The sequence below is a fragment of the Bolinopsis microptera genome, chromosome 11 (assembly GCF_026151205.1).
Source record: "Bolinopsis microptera isolate Bmic1 chromosome 11, MBARI_Bmic_1.0, whole genome shotgun sequence".
Classification (NCBI taxonomy): Eukaryota; Metazoa; Ctenophora; class Tentaculata; order Lobata; family Bolinopsidae; genus Bolinopsis; species Bolinopsis microptera.
The window spans coordinates 12873627-12887283 of NC_087082.1; the positions used below are offsets into that span (position 1 = coordinate 12873627).

The window sequence follows — 13657 nt, forward strand, 5'->3', positions numbered from 1 at the left end:
ATAAAAGAATTTAGAATAGGTCCGGCTGGGATTCGAACTTGTAACCTCCAGCTAAAGTTGTGGCAGATTAGTCTGAAGTCAACTTTTGACTGTGCTAAAATGACATTTTAATAAAATGTGTATCGGACAATAGCGCTCAAACAGGGCTCCAAACCATAACACTATACTACTAACTTTGCAAATTTTTGGCCTCTTATTGGCTTAATTGTAGTTACCTGAGGACCCCAGGCTTTAATGTTGATAGAGATTAGGCGGAATGACAGGCTGAGCGCGGCCCAGTAAAATTGTAGTTGTAAAAATAGTTTAAAACTGTTGATTAAGGATTGTTTGTGGTGCATCTTACCATGCAACCTACCACATACCAAAGAAGAATTACAAATTATTTGGTTGCGAGAAGAATTGTTTGATGCGCGGCGCAGCCCAGTAGTTTATCGACAGGTCTATCTGAAATAAATACATTTGTGTGCTGTGTCTCTATTTATTACAGATTCATTGTATTCTTTCTTACTAACTTAATTTCTTATCAGCGTATTTCAGATTATTACCCCGGTTGGAATTTCTGAAAGCTCCTTTAAATGTTAACATCTACGGATCATTCGCCCCTGGACGTGGTAACAATGTCAAAATAAAGTTTATGTATAGACTTTACGACGAAAAACAATGTGTTTATGAAACTAAGACATGTGACGGTATGTCTTTTTATAGTTTTAAAGCTTTACCCAGAAATTTTAAATATTGTGAAATTGAAACCAAAAGTTACAATGGGTAAATGCAGCAAGTTTTCGGCATCAACAGCATAAAATAATTAGTAAGCCTTACGAATGCGACAGGAGCGAGTTCTGGTAACATAGGATTAATAAGCTGTATATATACAGTGGGGTGACATATGTTTTCGTCACTTCTGAATGCGCGCGAGTTTGCGTGCACATCACGCGATATTGTTAGCAGTGAGTGTAATTACGAGTCTGGAGAATTTGTTTAGTGCGAGGTCCAGACCCTTTGGCGTATTTGTAGTAAATTTTGTGACGATGTAACATCTCTGACACCACTTAAAACTAAGGAACAGGGAAGTCTTCACAATATCCAACTTAGCATAGAAAACTTATGATATCTCTGGCTGAAAATTGACAACTCTACTCTAACGGTATTTATTTTAATCAATTGAGAAACATTTGGTCTTGTTACCATGTCAATTTTATTGAAATCGAACAATGCAGTACAAAGATATCCCGTTTTAAACTTCATGGTAATGTTAAAGTAGAGACATATTCTTAGCTTGCTATTAAAACATGTGCTCCTTCATAAATATTATCATTATCGTGATCAAACCCCTTATTTAAGGGCCTGCCAGTCTCTTCTGAAGTACGAATGAACTTAATTTCTACAGTACGAGAAAAGTTCAGAATTTTCTCTAAACACCTATTTTTGAATTTTGTAAATCGGTGGTCCGGAAACGGAGTTATGGTTCAATTAAAATTGTTAGTTTAACACTGTTTGTATTGTCATTATCAGAAGTGACGAAAACATATGTCACCCCACTGTATATAAGTCGAACCGGCCCAAGCTAGAGAGCCATGGCAGGGCCAGCAAGCAAGGCCCGGACCAAAACAAACTGAGCCGACTGGTTATAGAAAATAACAATATGGAAACAATAGTAACAATAATAGAGGGATATAAAAAAATATAGGGAGGGAAAAACCGGGGCCCCTCCACGGGCCGAAGAAAAAAGTGGTCCTGGGTGTTGGATGTTCTTCTCTTCTTCTATATTGAGGGTGGACGTGGATATCCAATCCTGATTGCTATCGGGGGGTCTTGTGAACGTATAGTCCTGTGTATTTAAGTGGTTAATGATTGTCATCAATTAAACAAGGAATGCAGGTCACAAAGGGAGGTCGGGTAGGCTCGGGTATAGCATAAAATAATATTGGATCATTTCCCTCATTCAAGAACAGCAACAGCTGAAACGAGATCAAAGGGGGTTCGTCAAATTGGTAGCTTAAAACTCTGACCATAGAGTTGGCATATCTCTACGGTGCTGGTCACTAAGCACCGAAATGGCGGCCCAGAACAAGGTGGTAAGTCTGTGAGGGAGATAATCTGGCTGTACAGTAAGCTAAGGGGGATCATAAAAATCTAAGTACTTCAAAATAAGCGCAAATTTAAGTATAGGCTTAGGAAAGGCGAGGGTGTGGATTGTGGAATATACCTGAATTGATGATAAAGTTACCAAACACTTGTTTCCTTGTTAGTGCGTAGGCTGGGCATATGGTTAGGTAATGTTCTGTGGTTTCTGTTTCCTCTTCGCATTTGTTGCAGATGTTGGACGGTTCATTACCTATCTTGTTTTGGAAGTGTTTAAGATAACTGCATCCAGTGCAGTATGGACACGTTAAAAAAAAGGTGGCACTAGAGATTGATTTTTTTAAATGCGTTTTAAAAATAGTCATTGTTCTTTGTTGGTTGATATATCTATCTATACCTTTAGAAATTCGATTAAATTTCATGATCCTGAAATCACGGAGTCTCTAGTGCTTATATTACAGGAGTTATCGTTATTTGTGTGCCAATGATTCAAATATCACACAATTAGAAATGCAAGATGAATCAACACTAGATAATCTGAAAAGTACTATTCACAAAGACGTCAAAATTGATATGGTGATTATAATTCATGTAAGGAATGGAATGTCTTATCTGAAATTGTTATTGGTGCCAAAATGATTCAAAAATCACAACTTAAACGTTGGAAATGAGCCTATTTTGAGCAGTGATTATTGAATCATCTTACGTTTTTATTGGCTTTCTATCATTTTTTAGGGTACAAAATAGTATTAAATAGTATTAAAACCAGTTAATATGATTCAAAAATCACATTTTCGTTAAAGGTGCGCTATTAAGTCACACTATAGTAAGCCTTAAATTAAGTGCACGATATGACAATTTATATCCATTCTATGATTCTTATTATGTGATTTTTGAATCCATGTCTAAGCTTATACCATATTGAAGGCCTTTGAGCGATAATTTTTGATCTCGGTGCTTAAATGATTCAAAAATCACACAAATCTGGCTACCAAATATGTAATTTCCTTTAAAGTGTGATAATTGAATCATACGTAATGTTCAAGTTGTAATGACGTTTTGAAAGTAAAGGTAATGATTCGATAATCACATTTCAAAAATCCGATTAAGTATTATATGTTACTGATATGATTCATTTGTCACATTATGGCGACAAAATTATCATGGCTTGAGCTGTAAAAGTACTTGCCTAGTTTACTCAGTTTAAAATCAGTTTTTTGTGATTATTGATTCCACTATTACTCTAATAACGAACTTCTCCATGACCATAAACAAGTGTCACAACAAATTACTGCAGATTTACTATGAATACCAACCTGATATAGAGCCAAAAAGTGATACATTCCCCTGATACTGCATAATTTCAATACATGCTCATTTATGTGATTTTTGACTCATTATGGCACTTTTAACCATCTAAATTCTCTAAATATTAGTTAGCATGATATAATTGTGATTGATAGAGTTCATTGTTACAATCGTTCCGTTGATATTCATATCACATTCATCATTCTAAAACACTTAGTCAGAATTAACCCTGTGTGATAATTGCATCGTAACTCCACATTTAACCGGTGATACTTTGCACTTTTAACACTCAACTATCTCAAAAAGGTTCAATAATCACATTGAGAAGCAGGACACACTCACAGAATGTAAATTCATCATTAGAGGTGCAAGAAATGAATATTTTGTGATTTCTGGCTCATATCTGCACAATTAACAGATATAAAGAGATGAATGACTTAATTATGTGATATTTGAATCTTTTTGGACCACATATTAAAATTTGGTTAACTTTCATAGCATACTCATTGAGATACAAGTATTTTAAAATGCTTCACACAATTTTGGCAGTGAAAAATCAATCTCTAGTGCCACCTTTTTATGAACGTGTCCGTATAGAGATGAGTTAGAATTCTAGTTTCATCATTTGATTTTGATAAAATATTCAAATTATTAGAGAAGAGGGTCAGAATGTTGTTATGGTGAAAATTGATAAACTGTGGTCGGTATTCAAAATTCTCACAGTTTAATCTCCTTTAAAAAACGCATTCCTATTGGTATGTCTTATAAAATTATCCGGTAACCTTTGAAAACCATCAACTTATTACAGCGGCCGCCATAGTAAGAAATTGAATTTCAGGTCACAAGTCGTTTAGGTGTGACAAAGAAATGGACTGCATGGACATGAGAGACGAAATAGATTGCAATTACAACCATACTATACCGGGAAAACAAAACAAGTACACCGTGGGATGCTACCCAGACGATCACAAGTGTCCCGGAGAAAACAAACAAGTGTATCAGGCAATCCCAGATCTGTGAATTTTGCCGAGGATTGCGAATATGGAGAGGACGAGTATATGTTTATCATTGAATCTTTTAAAATGATAAGTGGTTTCGCCAATTACGGAGCTGGTTTGTTCAGTATGAGCAGATCTGGTCTTAATGTGGTATCAAACAGTAGATGCAGTAAAAGTAGCAGTAAAATGAAGAAAGTCCACAGTTCTTTTCTTCCGGAGAGGGTGAGACCATATTGGAACAAACTCCCCTCGGATGTCAAGAATTGTGGGACTGTGTTAAGTTTTAAAATAAGATTAGAGGCTTTCAAAAAAGAGACTATTTTAAACGGATCTGTAAATGATAGTCATTTTTGGTATGTTTCGGACGAAGTATTAGGAAAGATCGAGGGATTAAATTATGCTACTAATAAAGAGAAGCACAATGATTATCTTGTGTGTAATCCTCATGTTGCTAAAAAACGCTTTATCAACTTATATAGTAGTGGAAAGTATGTAAATTAGATTCATTTTAACTTGGTTGTTTAGGCCAATATATTAAAGATAATTTTTAAACTTTAGTAGATATATTTTTGATGATGTGTGAGACCATAAACCAGGGATTCCTTCGGGAGCATGTAAGATTATATCCAAAGTTTGTTCGCCAATGGGGTGTGTCTGGGTGTCAAAGATCTTCAAGGTGGGTGCTACTTGTGATGAACTCTAGAAGGATGCGGTGGTAATACTCGGTCTGGCCGTCTGGAAACCCATAGAATTCCAGTTCAGAAACCGAGTAAGGAGGTGCGGCTACTGATGAGAAGCCTCCTTAAAGTTTATTTGGGTTAGAAACGACATCTGGGTCCCTACCCTCGCACAAGATTATTCTCAATTTTCTTGTTGTGTTCCACAATCATTATATTTTGATTTGATTTGATTTGATTTAGGGACAATTCGAGCTACCATTGTAATTACACAGAAGTTTTTTATTCCCACGCTGCGGGAATTAGATCAATTATTACTGGGATTAGTGTTGTATCGCTGTTTCATATGTGCGTATACCTTTGAGGAAATTTATACTGTTCAATGTACAATGTACATGTAGTAATTTTATTAATATTATTTATGCTAAACGTACTTGGTATTTCGTTGGCACTCAGTGGTTTTTAGTGCGCACTTTTTGTCTAAGCCAAGTTCTCTGCTAAATATCAGTTTTATTTTTACATTTGCTTATTTATTATTTATTTTGAATCTGTATTGATAAACTTATAAGTATTTTCATAATCACAATATACTTAATTGTCGTATTATTTCATTCCTCATTTCACGATACATTATAGTTGTACGACTTACATAATTTTATTTTCTGATTTCATACGGACGTATTTTCTTAATCAACTATTTTCGAATTTTATATTGCCTAGCTTACAGTTATCTACTTTGTCGAATAAGAACTTGTCTTTGCTAGGTCAAATGGTGAGATTTTGAATGAAGTTATTTCTTCTCTTGCCACATCTACTGGCTACATTGTTATGTGCGGATAAAGAGATCCTCCCACGGATGATTAAACTATGGAACTTGCCAACAAAGACAGCTAATGATAACATGCCACAGTTAGAAAAAGAAGAAAAAATATATTGGGGAAAGGATGCTGATGCAAGTATCGCTCCATATCAGGTTGGATAAGTTTATAAATTATGATATTATGATGATAAGTGTTCGATAGTTTTAGCTATTTCGCAAAGTTAACCGTCGTTAAACATCTGCACCCAAATATCTTATAATATTCGAATTTTGTAACTTTGACGACCAATGTTACAGGTTACTGCATGTCTGAAATTTAGCATTTTTGGTCATTTGTTTTATTTTCCAAGCGTTAGGGTACCTTCTTTCCGGGCGTCATCATGATAATATTACAGCTTTTCAGATTTTGTTGTCATATGACGATTCGGGCCTCTGTGGTGGAGCCATTATTGACCAATGGTGGCTGATAACTGCTGCCCATTGCACTGTCTTGAAAAATAAGATAGTCAATATAGCAATGTTTACGGCAAGTTCTTAATTATTTAGAAGGCAGGGGGAGATGGTGTGGGGCTGGTTAGGGTTTTATTTACCAGATGTGCAAAAAACATATATGCTCTGAAGTTGAACCAGGAATAAATCTGACTATAATCTATAATCGGCTATTTTTCTCGTAGATTCCATTATATTATTATTTTTCACAGATAAAACAAATAAATTATATGATTCATAGCAATAAGACCCAGCCGCCTTCCATTGTCTCCTTGATAATTGTTGATCGTTCTTCGTACGTTCTTGCAATACCGATGGGAGATGTCTCGAACATTAATTTGGGAGGTTAATATTTATATACTGTTGTCAGGTTTGGGCAGGTACCCTGCATGTGCTGGAAGAATCAGACAGTGAACAGCACCGTTATGTTGACATGATGTTCCCCCACGAGAACTACAACGATGCTTCACTTTCTGTTAGCTTTAATTTTGCACGTAATTTGGCTATTTTTTATACTGTTTACCATTTCTGTTCTCTTAAGTTATTCGAAGACATTCATTTTAAGAGATTCGAGTTTAAACACAGTAATTATGATAGTTTAAATATTAGATAATATGAATACCTATGCCACCTAGGAATCTCTATATTAGAGATACAGCAATACCAGTTATTAGTTATGTTATTGTAGGATTGTTGAATTTAGGATAAGGAATGCAGATGTTTAATGCTTTACGCTATCACATCTTCAATCACTTCATATCACCCTCAATCATGATCATGCCACCATTCAAACCCACCTTCACTCGCAGCACGACATAGCATTGCTCCATTTGAAGGATCCACTTATTCTTAACGAGAACGTTTCAGTCGTCGCTATTGCAGATAAGGGGGCCGAACCTGGTGACACAGTCCGTGTTTCTGGTGAGAATTGACTAATTGTAATACTGTTTCACTTTGTATCTCACAAGGTAAAAAGATCTAATAAAGATATCACTATCGTACAACATTCCGAAAATGCGGAACTAATTGAACTACCACTGCCAATTCTAGATTACCCGAGATTTGATATTGATCATACTGCAGCAAATGGCCTTTTATAATCTACGTAAACTTGAGAAAATTGCCAATACAGTCAGAATTTTTTGCAGGGTATGGATTAACTGAAACTGGTGAAGTAGCCGTTCGGCTTCAGTATATTGATCAAGATGTGCCACAGCGAACAGACTGCTTGAATATCTATGGATCGTAATTACGCGTTTGTCTATTTTTATACTCTGCATTCTAAGTTGAATTTTATCATACTCGTAGTTGTTATTATTAGTAATCAGCAATTATGAAAATTAAATCATACTTTATTGCTTTATTCATTGTTCAAGAAACTTCCGCATGATGATTCCCTTTTTAAATGTTAAGAATGATCTTTAACTGGGTTTTAGTAAATTTAACTTTGGAGCATTGCATTGCATAGCCATAATTGATAAACATTTAAACGTCGAGTAGTAAAATTTGGTAAAACCTTGTGTAATAACCTGTAAAACCTTGTTTAATAATAACCTGTAAAACCTTGTTTAATAATAACCTGTAAAACCTTGTATAATAACCTGTAAAACCTTGTGTAATAACCTGTAAATACTAAATTGTAAAACCTTGTTTAATAATAACCTGTAAAACCTTGTTTAATAATAACCTGTAAAACCTTGTTTAATAATAACCTGTAAAACCTTGTTTAATAATAACCTGTAAAACCTTGTGTAATAACCTGTAAAACCTTGTGTAATAACCTGTAAAACCTTGTGTAATAAACTGTAAAACCTTGTTTAAAAACCTGTAAAACCTTGCTAAATAACCTGTAAAACCTTGCTAAATAACAGGTTGCTGGACGATAGTATGTGGTGTAGTGGGGATGAGAACATGAAGCACCGAGCTGCTCAGGGTGACTCCGGGGGACCTTTAGTTCTGATGAAGGACAATGTTACCGAACTAGTAAGAGCTTTCTTAATCACATGGTATTTTTGAGTGCTTACTAACTATTCTCGCCCCTTTGATTAACAGAATTTGAGACGTCTTACAGTGCATTTGTCGAGAAATATAACTAAACTTAAAATTATTATATTTTTAACTCGCAGGTCGGTATGGTGAGCTATTCTATAACCGGTTATGACAAAAAACCGTCCTATGACATAAACTCTGATGCGGTTAAAATGAAATCCTGGGCCAATAAAATCATGGTTGGCTGTTTATTTGTATTCTTACCTAAGTTGTTCAATTTTATTTCAAAGATGCAATTTTACTCTAGCTGAGACTGCAGATCAACTAGAAGCGCAACGTTTAAAATCATGAACACGGAAGTGTATGTAATTTTCTGTCCAATCTTTACAGTTTTAGAGCCATCTGACGATTGACCATTCAGAATAGAACCTGGGTGAAGCTGATAGCTACAACGGAACCACAAGTGTACTCCTGGTCGAACAATGGCCTCAACTATCAGACCGAGTTTATAAAGATGCAGTGCAACACTGGCAAATATTGTCGGGTTCAGGTCACTTTTCTTATTTATTTATCTATTAGAACACATTGGACACATAACATCTAAGGACAAGACTATAATAACAGGTCTCAACACGGATAATAACATGAAACACAGCCCGGATTACAGACCAGTACCACCAAAAATCTGGCCCTTGTTCAAAGTACACAAGCTATCAGAAGAACAAATCAGGAACAAGGTTGTACCACCACAAAGATTCATCAATGCAGCAAAGCATGGTCCCCTCTATAGACTAGGGCAATGGTCAAGCCCACACCTAACAAAAATCAGCCAGGACTACTGTGGAGATGAATTCCTGCTTGACACTCCCCATCTTATGAGGAAAATCGAGCAACACAACTCATCCCCACCAAGAGGAAACACCCTACTAGCCACCCTGGACGTGGAAGCCCTGTACCCCTCCATTAACCCACGTTTAGCACTAGAGGCCATGGCGGACGCTTTTGAATCGGATCGAACCACATCTGAAAGGACTAAGGACGCTTTGCTGAATTTCACCAAACTCTCCTTTAACCACTCTTGTGTTACGTTCCGAGACAATTGTTATAAGTCGGAGAAAGGGATCCCAACAGGGGGATGCGATTCAAGGCAGATCGCTGATCTATTTCTGCACTGGCTTATGCATAAAAAACTTAGGAATGATCTCCCTTGGGATAGTCTCATTGAACTGTTTTTACGCTACATCGATGACTGCTTCATAATCTGGAAGGGTACGGCAAGGCAGTTTGATTCTTTTGTACAGAAATTGAACCAACTGGCAGCGGAATACGGGATAAGGTTTGGCAGCTGGGAATTGGGGAAGGAGGTGAATTTCCTGGACATAACCTTGTATTTGGACACAACCAACAAGATCCAATATAAGCTCTACACCAAACCGACAGATGCCAGGAATTTTCTCCGTACTGACAGTTTCCACCCAAAACACGTGTTTAACTCCGTAGCCTTCTCCCAAATGCTTCGGATTGCTAACAGGAACTCAAGAGAGGATACACGGCAGGCGGACCTACAGCAATTGAAATCGGATTTGCGTCGTAGTGGACACGACTCAGCGAAACTGAACGCCTTAGAGCCAAAAGTGTTGGAGAAGCTGTTCAATCCTCCACCCAACTCAGAAGGAAGTGTTCATGTTCCCCAAAAAACTTCCATGGTGTTTTCAGTCCAACACCTATCGGAGATGCCCCAGCTTAAATCAGTCTTAAAGGAGTTGGAACCGGACATTGAAGCACTATTAGGCCCAACACAAATCACGGTGGCATCGAAGAAAGGCTGCTCGATTGGTAACCGAGTACTGAGAAACAGTGCTATCTGCAGAACACCGGCAGAAAATAATTCAGAGTGGACTCAGAAATGCAATGCACCAAGATGCCGAACATGCAGGCATATGTGTAGGGCAGGGGAAGAATTTGTAGTTAATGGACAGAAGCTAGTAGTTCCTATCAGATATAATTGTAAATCTAAAAATGTTATTTATGTGGCCCAATGTAAGCTTTGTAATCTTATAAAGGAAGAAGGTTATGAGATAGTTGTAGAAGACACTTATTTCGGGCAAACAATGCAAAACTTTCATAAACGTGTCAATGGACACAGAGCCTGTTTTAAAGTAGAGGATCGTAATAAATCAGCCCTTTCGATTCATGCCTATGAACATCACAGTGACATTTTTACTATTGACAACTATAAATTTGCCATTTTGAAAGAATGTAACCCCAGGGGATTAAATAGGGAGGAATTTAGGTATATTGAGAAGTATAGAACTAATTGCTTGGGTTTAAATAGATGCAAAGTTGAAAGATAAGGTTCTTAGTTTTTAGTTCTTCTTTTTTGAAGCTTCATTTTTGAAGCTATATTTTTGTGTAGTTCATCTCCATTTACCTTGTGTATTTTATTTAGGTTATTTGATTCTCGATTGTTTGAGGCATTTTAGATCTTCGTATATATAGTACTAATAAAACTAACCAACTTAATTCCTTTGTAGCTAATGATGTAATTTAACGAAGTATACACTACATTTGCGTGTTTCACTGTCTAGCCCACCAACCATAAGTATTTATTTATCTTTTATATTTTTGTAATTTTTTTTCAATTTTCAACAAATGTACACAAATCATGCGAGGGGATTATAAAATCGTTAAAATGACCTCAGGTAAAGTCTTTGTCAGTAAATTTAGGCAGCAGTAAGTACAGCAGGATAAAGATGTTCCATGATTACGACATGACGAAAGAACCAATCGTAGAACTTACGCCTGAGACTTACTCTTCTGTCCGTAAGTTAACCCTGATGCTTGTTATTTGTACATTTACGATGGAATTTTGATAGCAGGTTCTATATCATAATAATATGCTGTCATATAATTTGATACCCGTTTCAGAGGCAGAATCAGGTTTTGCTTCAGATTCAGATCAAGCAATGCTCGTCATTCTACTCGGTCAGGAAGATATGGTTATTGATTTAACATTCACCTATCAAGTTCTGGATGATTCTTCATGTCGAGGTTTGAAAAATGTGCCTGTATATCTTAGTGCATTAGAATGTTTGTCAGTTAGGTAGATTCTATAAATAGATTCTATATGATTCTCCGAAATATATTATATTGATAATCAAGACGTATCAAATTGTATTCTTCTTTCATCCAAGTTGAGACCGCTTACCTACAAGCTAAAAGATTTGATTTAAATTGATTTATCATTATGTGATTCAGTGTATCCTCAGTCCCCTCATCCCAATGTAATGAAGTGCACGACTGCTTGGACTTATCTGACGAGATAGGCTGTATCTACCCTGACCCACCAGATGGAGAAATGTCTGAGAAGGCAGTGGGTTGCTACCCAACAGACTACCAGTGTCCCAATGAGTGGTGCATCAGACGAGCTCACGTGTGCAATGGTTACGATGACTGTGTGGGGGGAGCTGATGAAACTGATATGGAGTGTGGAGATAGGGGTGTTGTTTATTCGTTAGCTGTGGTTTTGGCTGCGGCTTTTATGAGGCTGTGCGTTTGAAAACTATTTTGCGATTAATCTAAGATTTTCTGCTGGTAAGAAATGATTTTACATCTTATTTTTGAGATAACTTTGATAATTATGTCCAGGATTGATAAACATATTGTCAATATTTTCCGTTTCAAGAAAATCATACGAGTAAGATAATATTTTGTGGATTTTAGAGACATTTTATGCTTTTAAGTTAATGATATTTCACTGACAAAATGCAGATTTGAAAGATTCATCATATATTGCTTTGTGCTATAGAAAAAGAACTTGATCGTTTTGTGTGAGATTGCAATATCATCATTTATTCTCTAAAAAATATACGAATTAATTCATTTTGTATGAAAAATCTAGCTTGGATAAAGACGTTGAAAGCTTATCGCACCATCAATAATGGACTTTAGAACTAAGTCATTTAAAATTAATTTTTTTACTAAAAGATTCTCCCACGTGTTAAATAATCAGTGTAGTGTAAAATGCTTCATTCCATTGTTTTCTGATCACGTTTTAGAAAAGGTTTTTGTTCATTGTTTATATTTCTCGTTCTACATTTTTGTTCTATATAGTTGTATTCATTTATGTCAACTCACCAAAATTGAAAGTCTTGACTCTTAGCTAAATTCGCAATACAATCACGACTGAAATATTAATCAAGAAAATCATTAATTCCATAAAACTCAAAGTTTTCAGACGCTCAATACTTCAATAGTGGGCTCAGAACCTTCCGAGACGGACTCTCCTCAGTTCAGTATTACACTAATTGCATACGTTGCTCTTTTCTTACTCTCTTATCTTAGTGCTTATCTCTGTTGATTGTAACGTGCAGCTACAGTGGTTTGTGTATCACCGTGTTACACGACCATGACCATCCCGCCCAGCGAGTATGGTGAAAAGGAGATCAACATGTTAAGGGGTGACTCAGTTGAACTTCTCAGCAAGGCTATGAACGAGATGGAGATCACAGCAATGGGGCAACTATCCCCTTCGCGCGTGAGGAATAGAAGATGAACAAGGACACTGCGTGTGACTTGTTGCACGATGCATTAAGATATTTGGAGGAGTTCACTGGTGTCGTATCCACGGACTACAAGATGGCCTCAAACTCAGTTAAACATCTTATGTTCGAGACACAGGAGACCATCATTAAGCTGCAGTCAGAACTACTAGCCTGCAAAAATGAACAGTTAGAATCGTTACAAACGTCAGTTAAATCGTCAGTCGGAGAGTCTGTCAAGGCTGAATTCCAATCCATTCAGCTCGGTATTACAGGCGAATTTTCCAGAATCTCAGAAGCCTGTCAGTTCTGAAATGATCAAGAAAGCTGTGAAAACTGTGGTACAGGAGGAAGACCGAAAGTCTTTATCGGAGCAGGACAATGAGGAGCTCAGCACCGTGGTCAGTGAAGTGTTCTCAGCAATCGGAGAGAAACCCAGAATTGAAGCTAGTAGAGTCGGAAAACTCAAACCTGGCAAGGCTGTGAGACCAGTTAAAGTGACTGCGGCAAGTGCAACAATTGTTAATCAGATTCTCGCTAAATCGAGAAACCTGCGAGCAACGGAAAAGTTTAAAACTGTTTTTATCAGCCCAGATCGATCTCCAGAACAGAGAGCCAAGCAAAGAGAACTCGTCAGGGACATGAAAAGACTGGTAACTGAGCAGCCTGATAAGCTACACTTTATCAGAAACGGTGCTATAAAGAGTACTGATAAGACTAATAAGACTGCAGAATGAGCTTGTGTGTTTTTAA

The 13657-nt window shown here is 36.7% G+C and overlaps 1 protein-coding gene across 5 annotated transcripts in view; it reads left to right on the forward strand.

The window, feature by feature from the left end:
* Positions 1–12471, forward strand: part of LOC134822719 (trypsin-2-like) — a 32117-nt gene extending 19646 nt beyond the window's left edge. The window contains exons 2-12 of one of the 5 annotated variants that reach the window (XM_063833921.1): positions 5828–6038; positions 6289–6411; positions 6745–6868; positions 7242–7295; positions 7523–7619; positions 8246–8357; positions 8501–8602; positions 8785–8913; positions 11066–11186; positions 11292–11414; positions 11633–12471. In XM_063833921.1, coding sequence (XP_063689991.1) covers positions 5850–6038; positions 6289–6411; positions 6745–6868; positions 7242–7295; positions 7523–7619; positions 8246–8357; positions 8501–8602; positions 8785–8913; positions 11066–11186; positions 11292–11414; positions 11633–11922 — 1464 coding nt within the window. In that variant the 5' untranslated portion in view covers positions 5828–5849 and the 3' untranslated portion in view covers positions 11923–12471. Of the gene's footprint in view, positions 1–5827; positions 6039–6280; positions 6412–6744; positions 6869–7183; positions 7296–7522; positions 7620–8245; positions 8358–8500; positions 8603–8784; positions 8914–11065; positions 11187–11291; positions 11415–11632 lie in introns of those variants that run through there. The other 4 variants (XM_063833920.1, XM_063833923.1, XM_063833922.1 and 1 more) reach the window with 4 other exon arrangements.
* The last annotated feature ends 1186 nt before the right edge of the window (positions 12472–13657 follow it).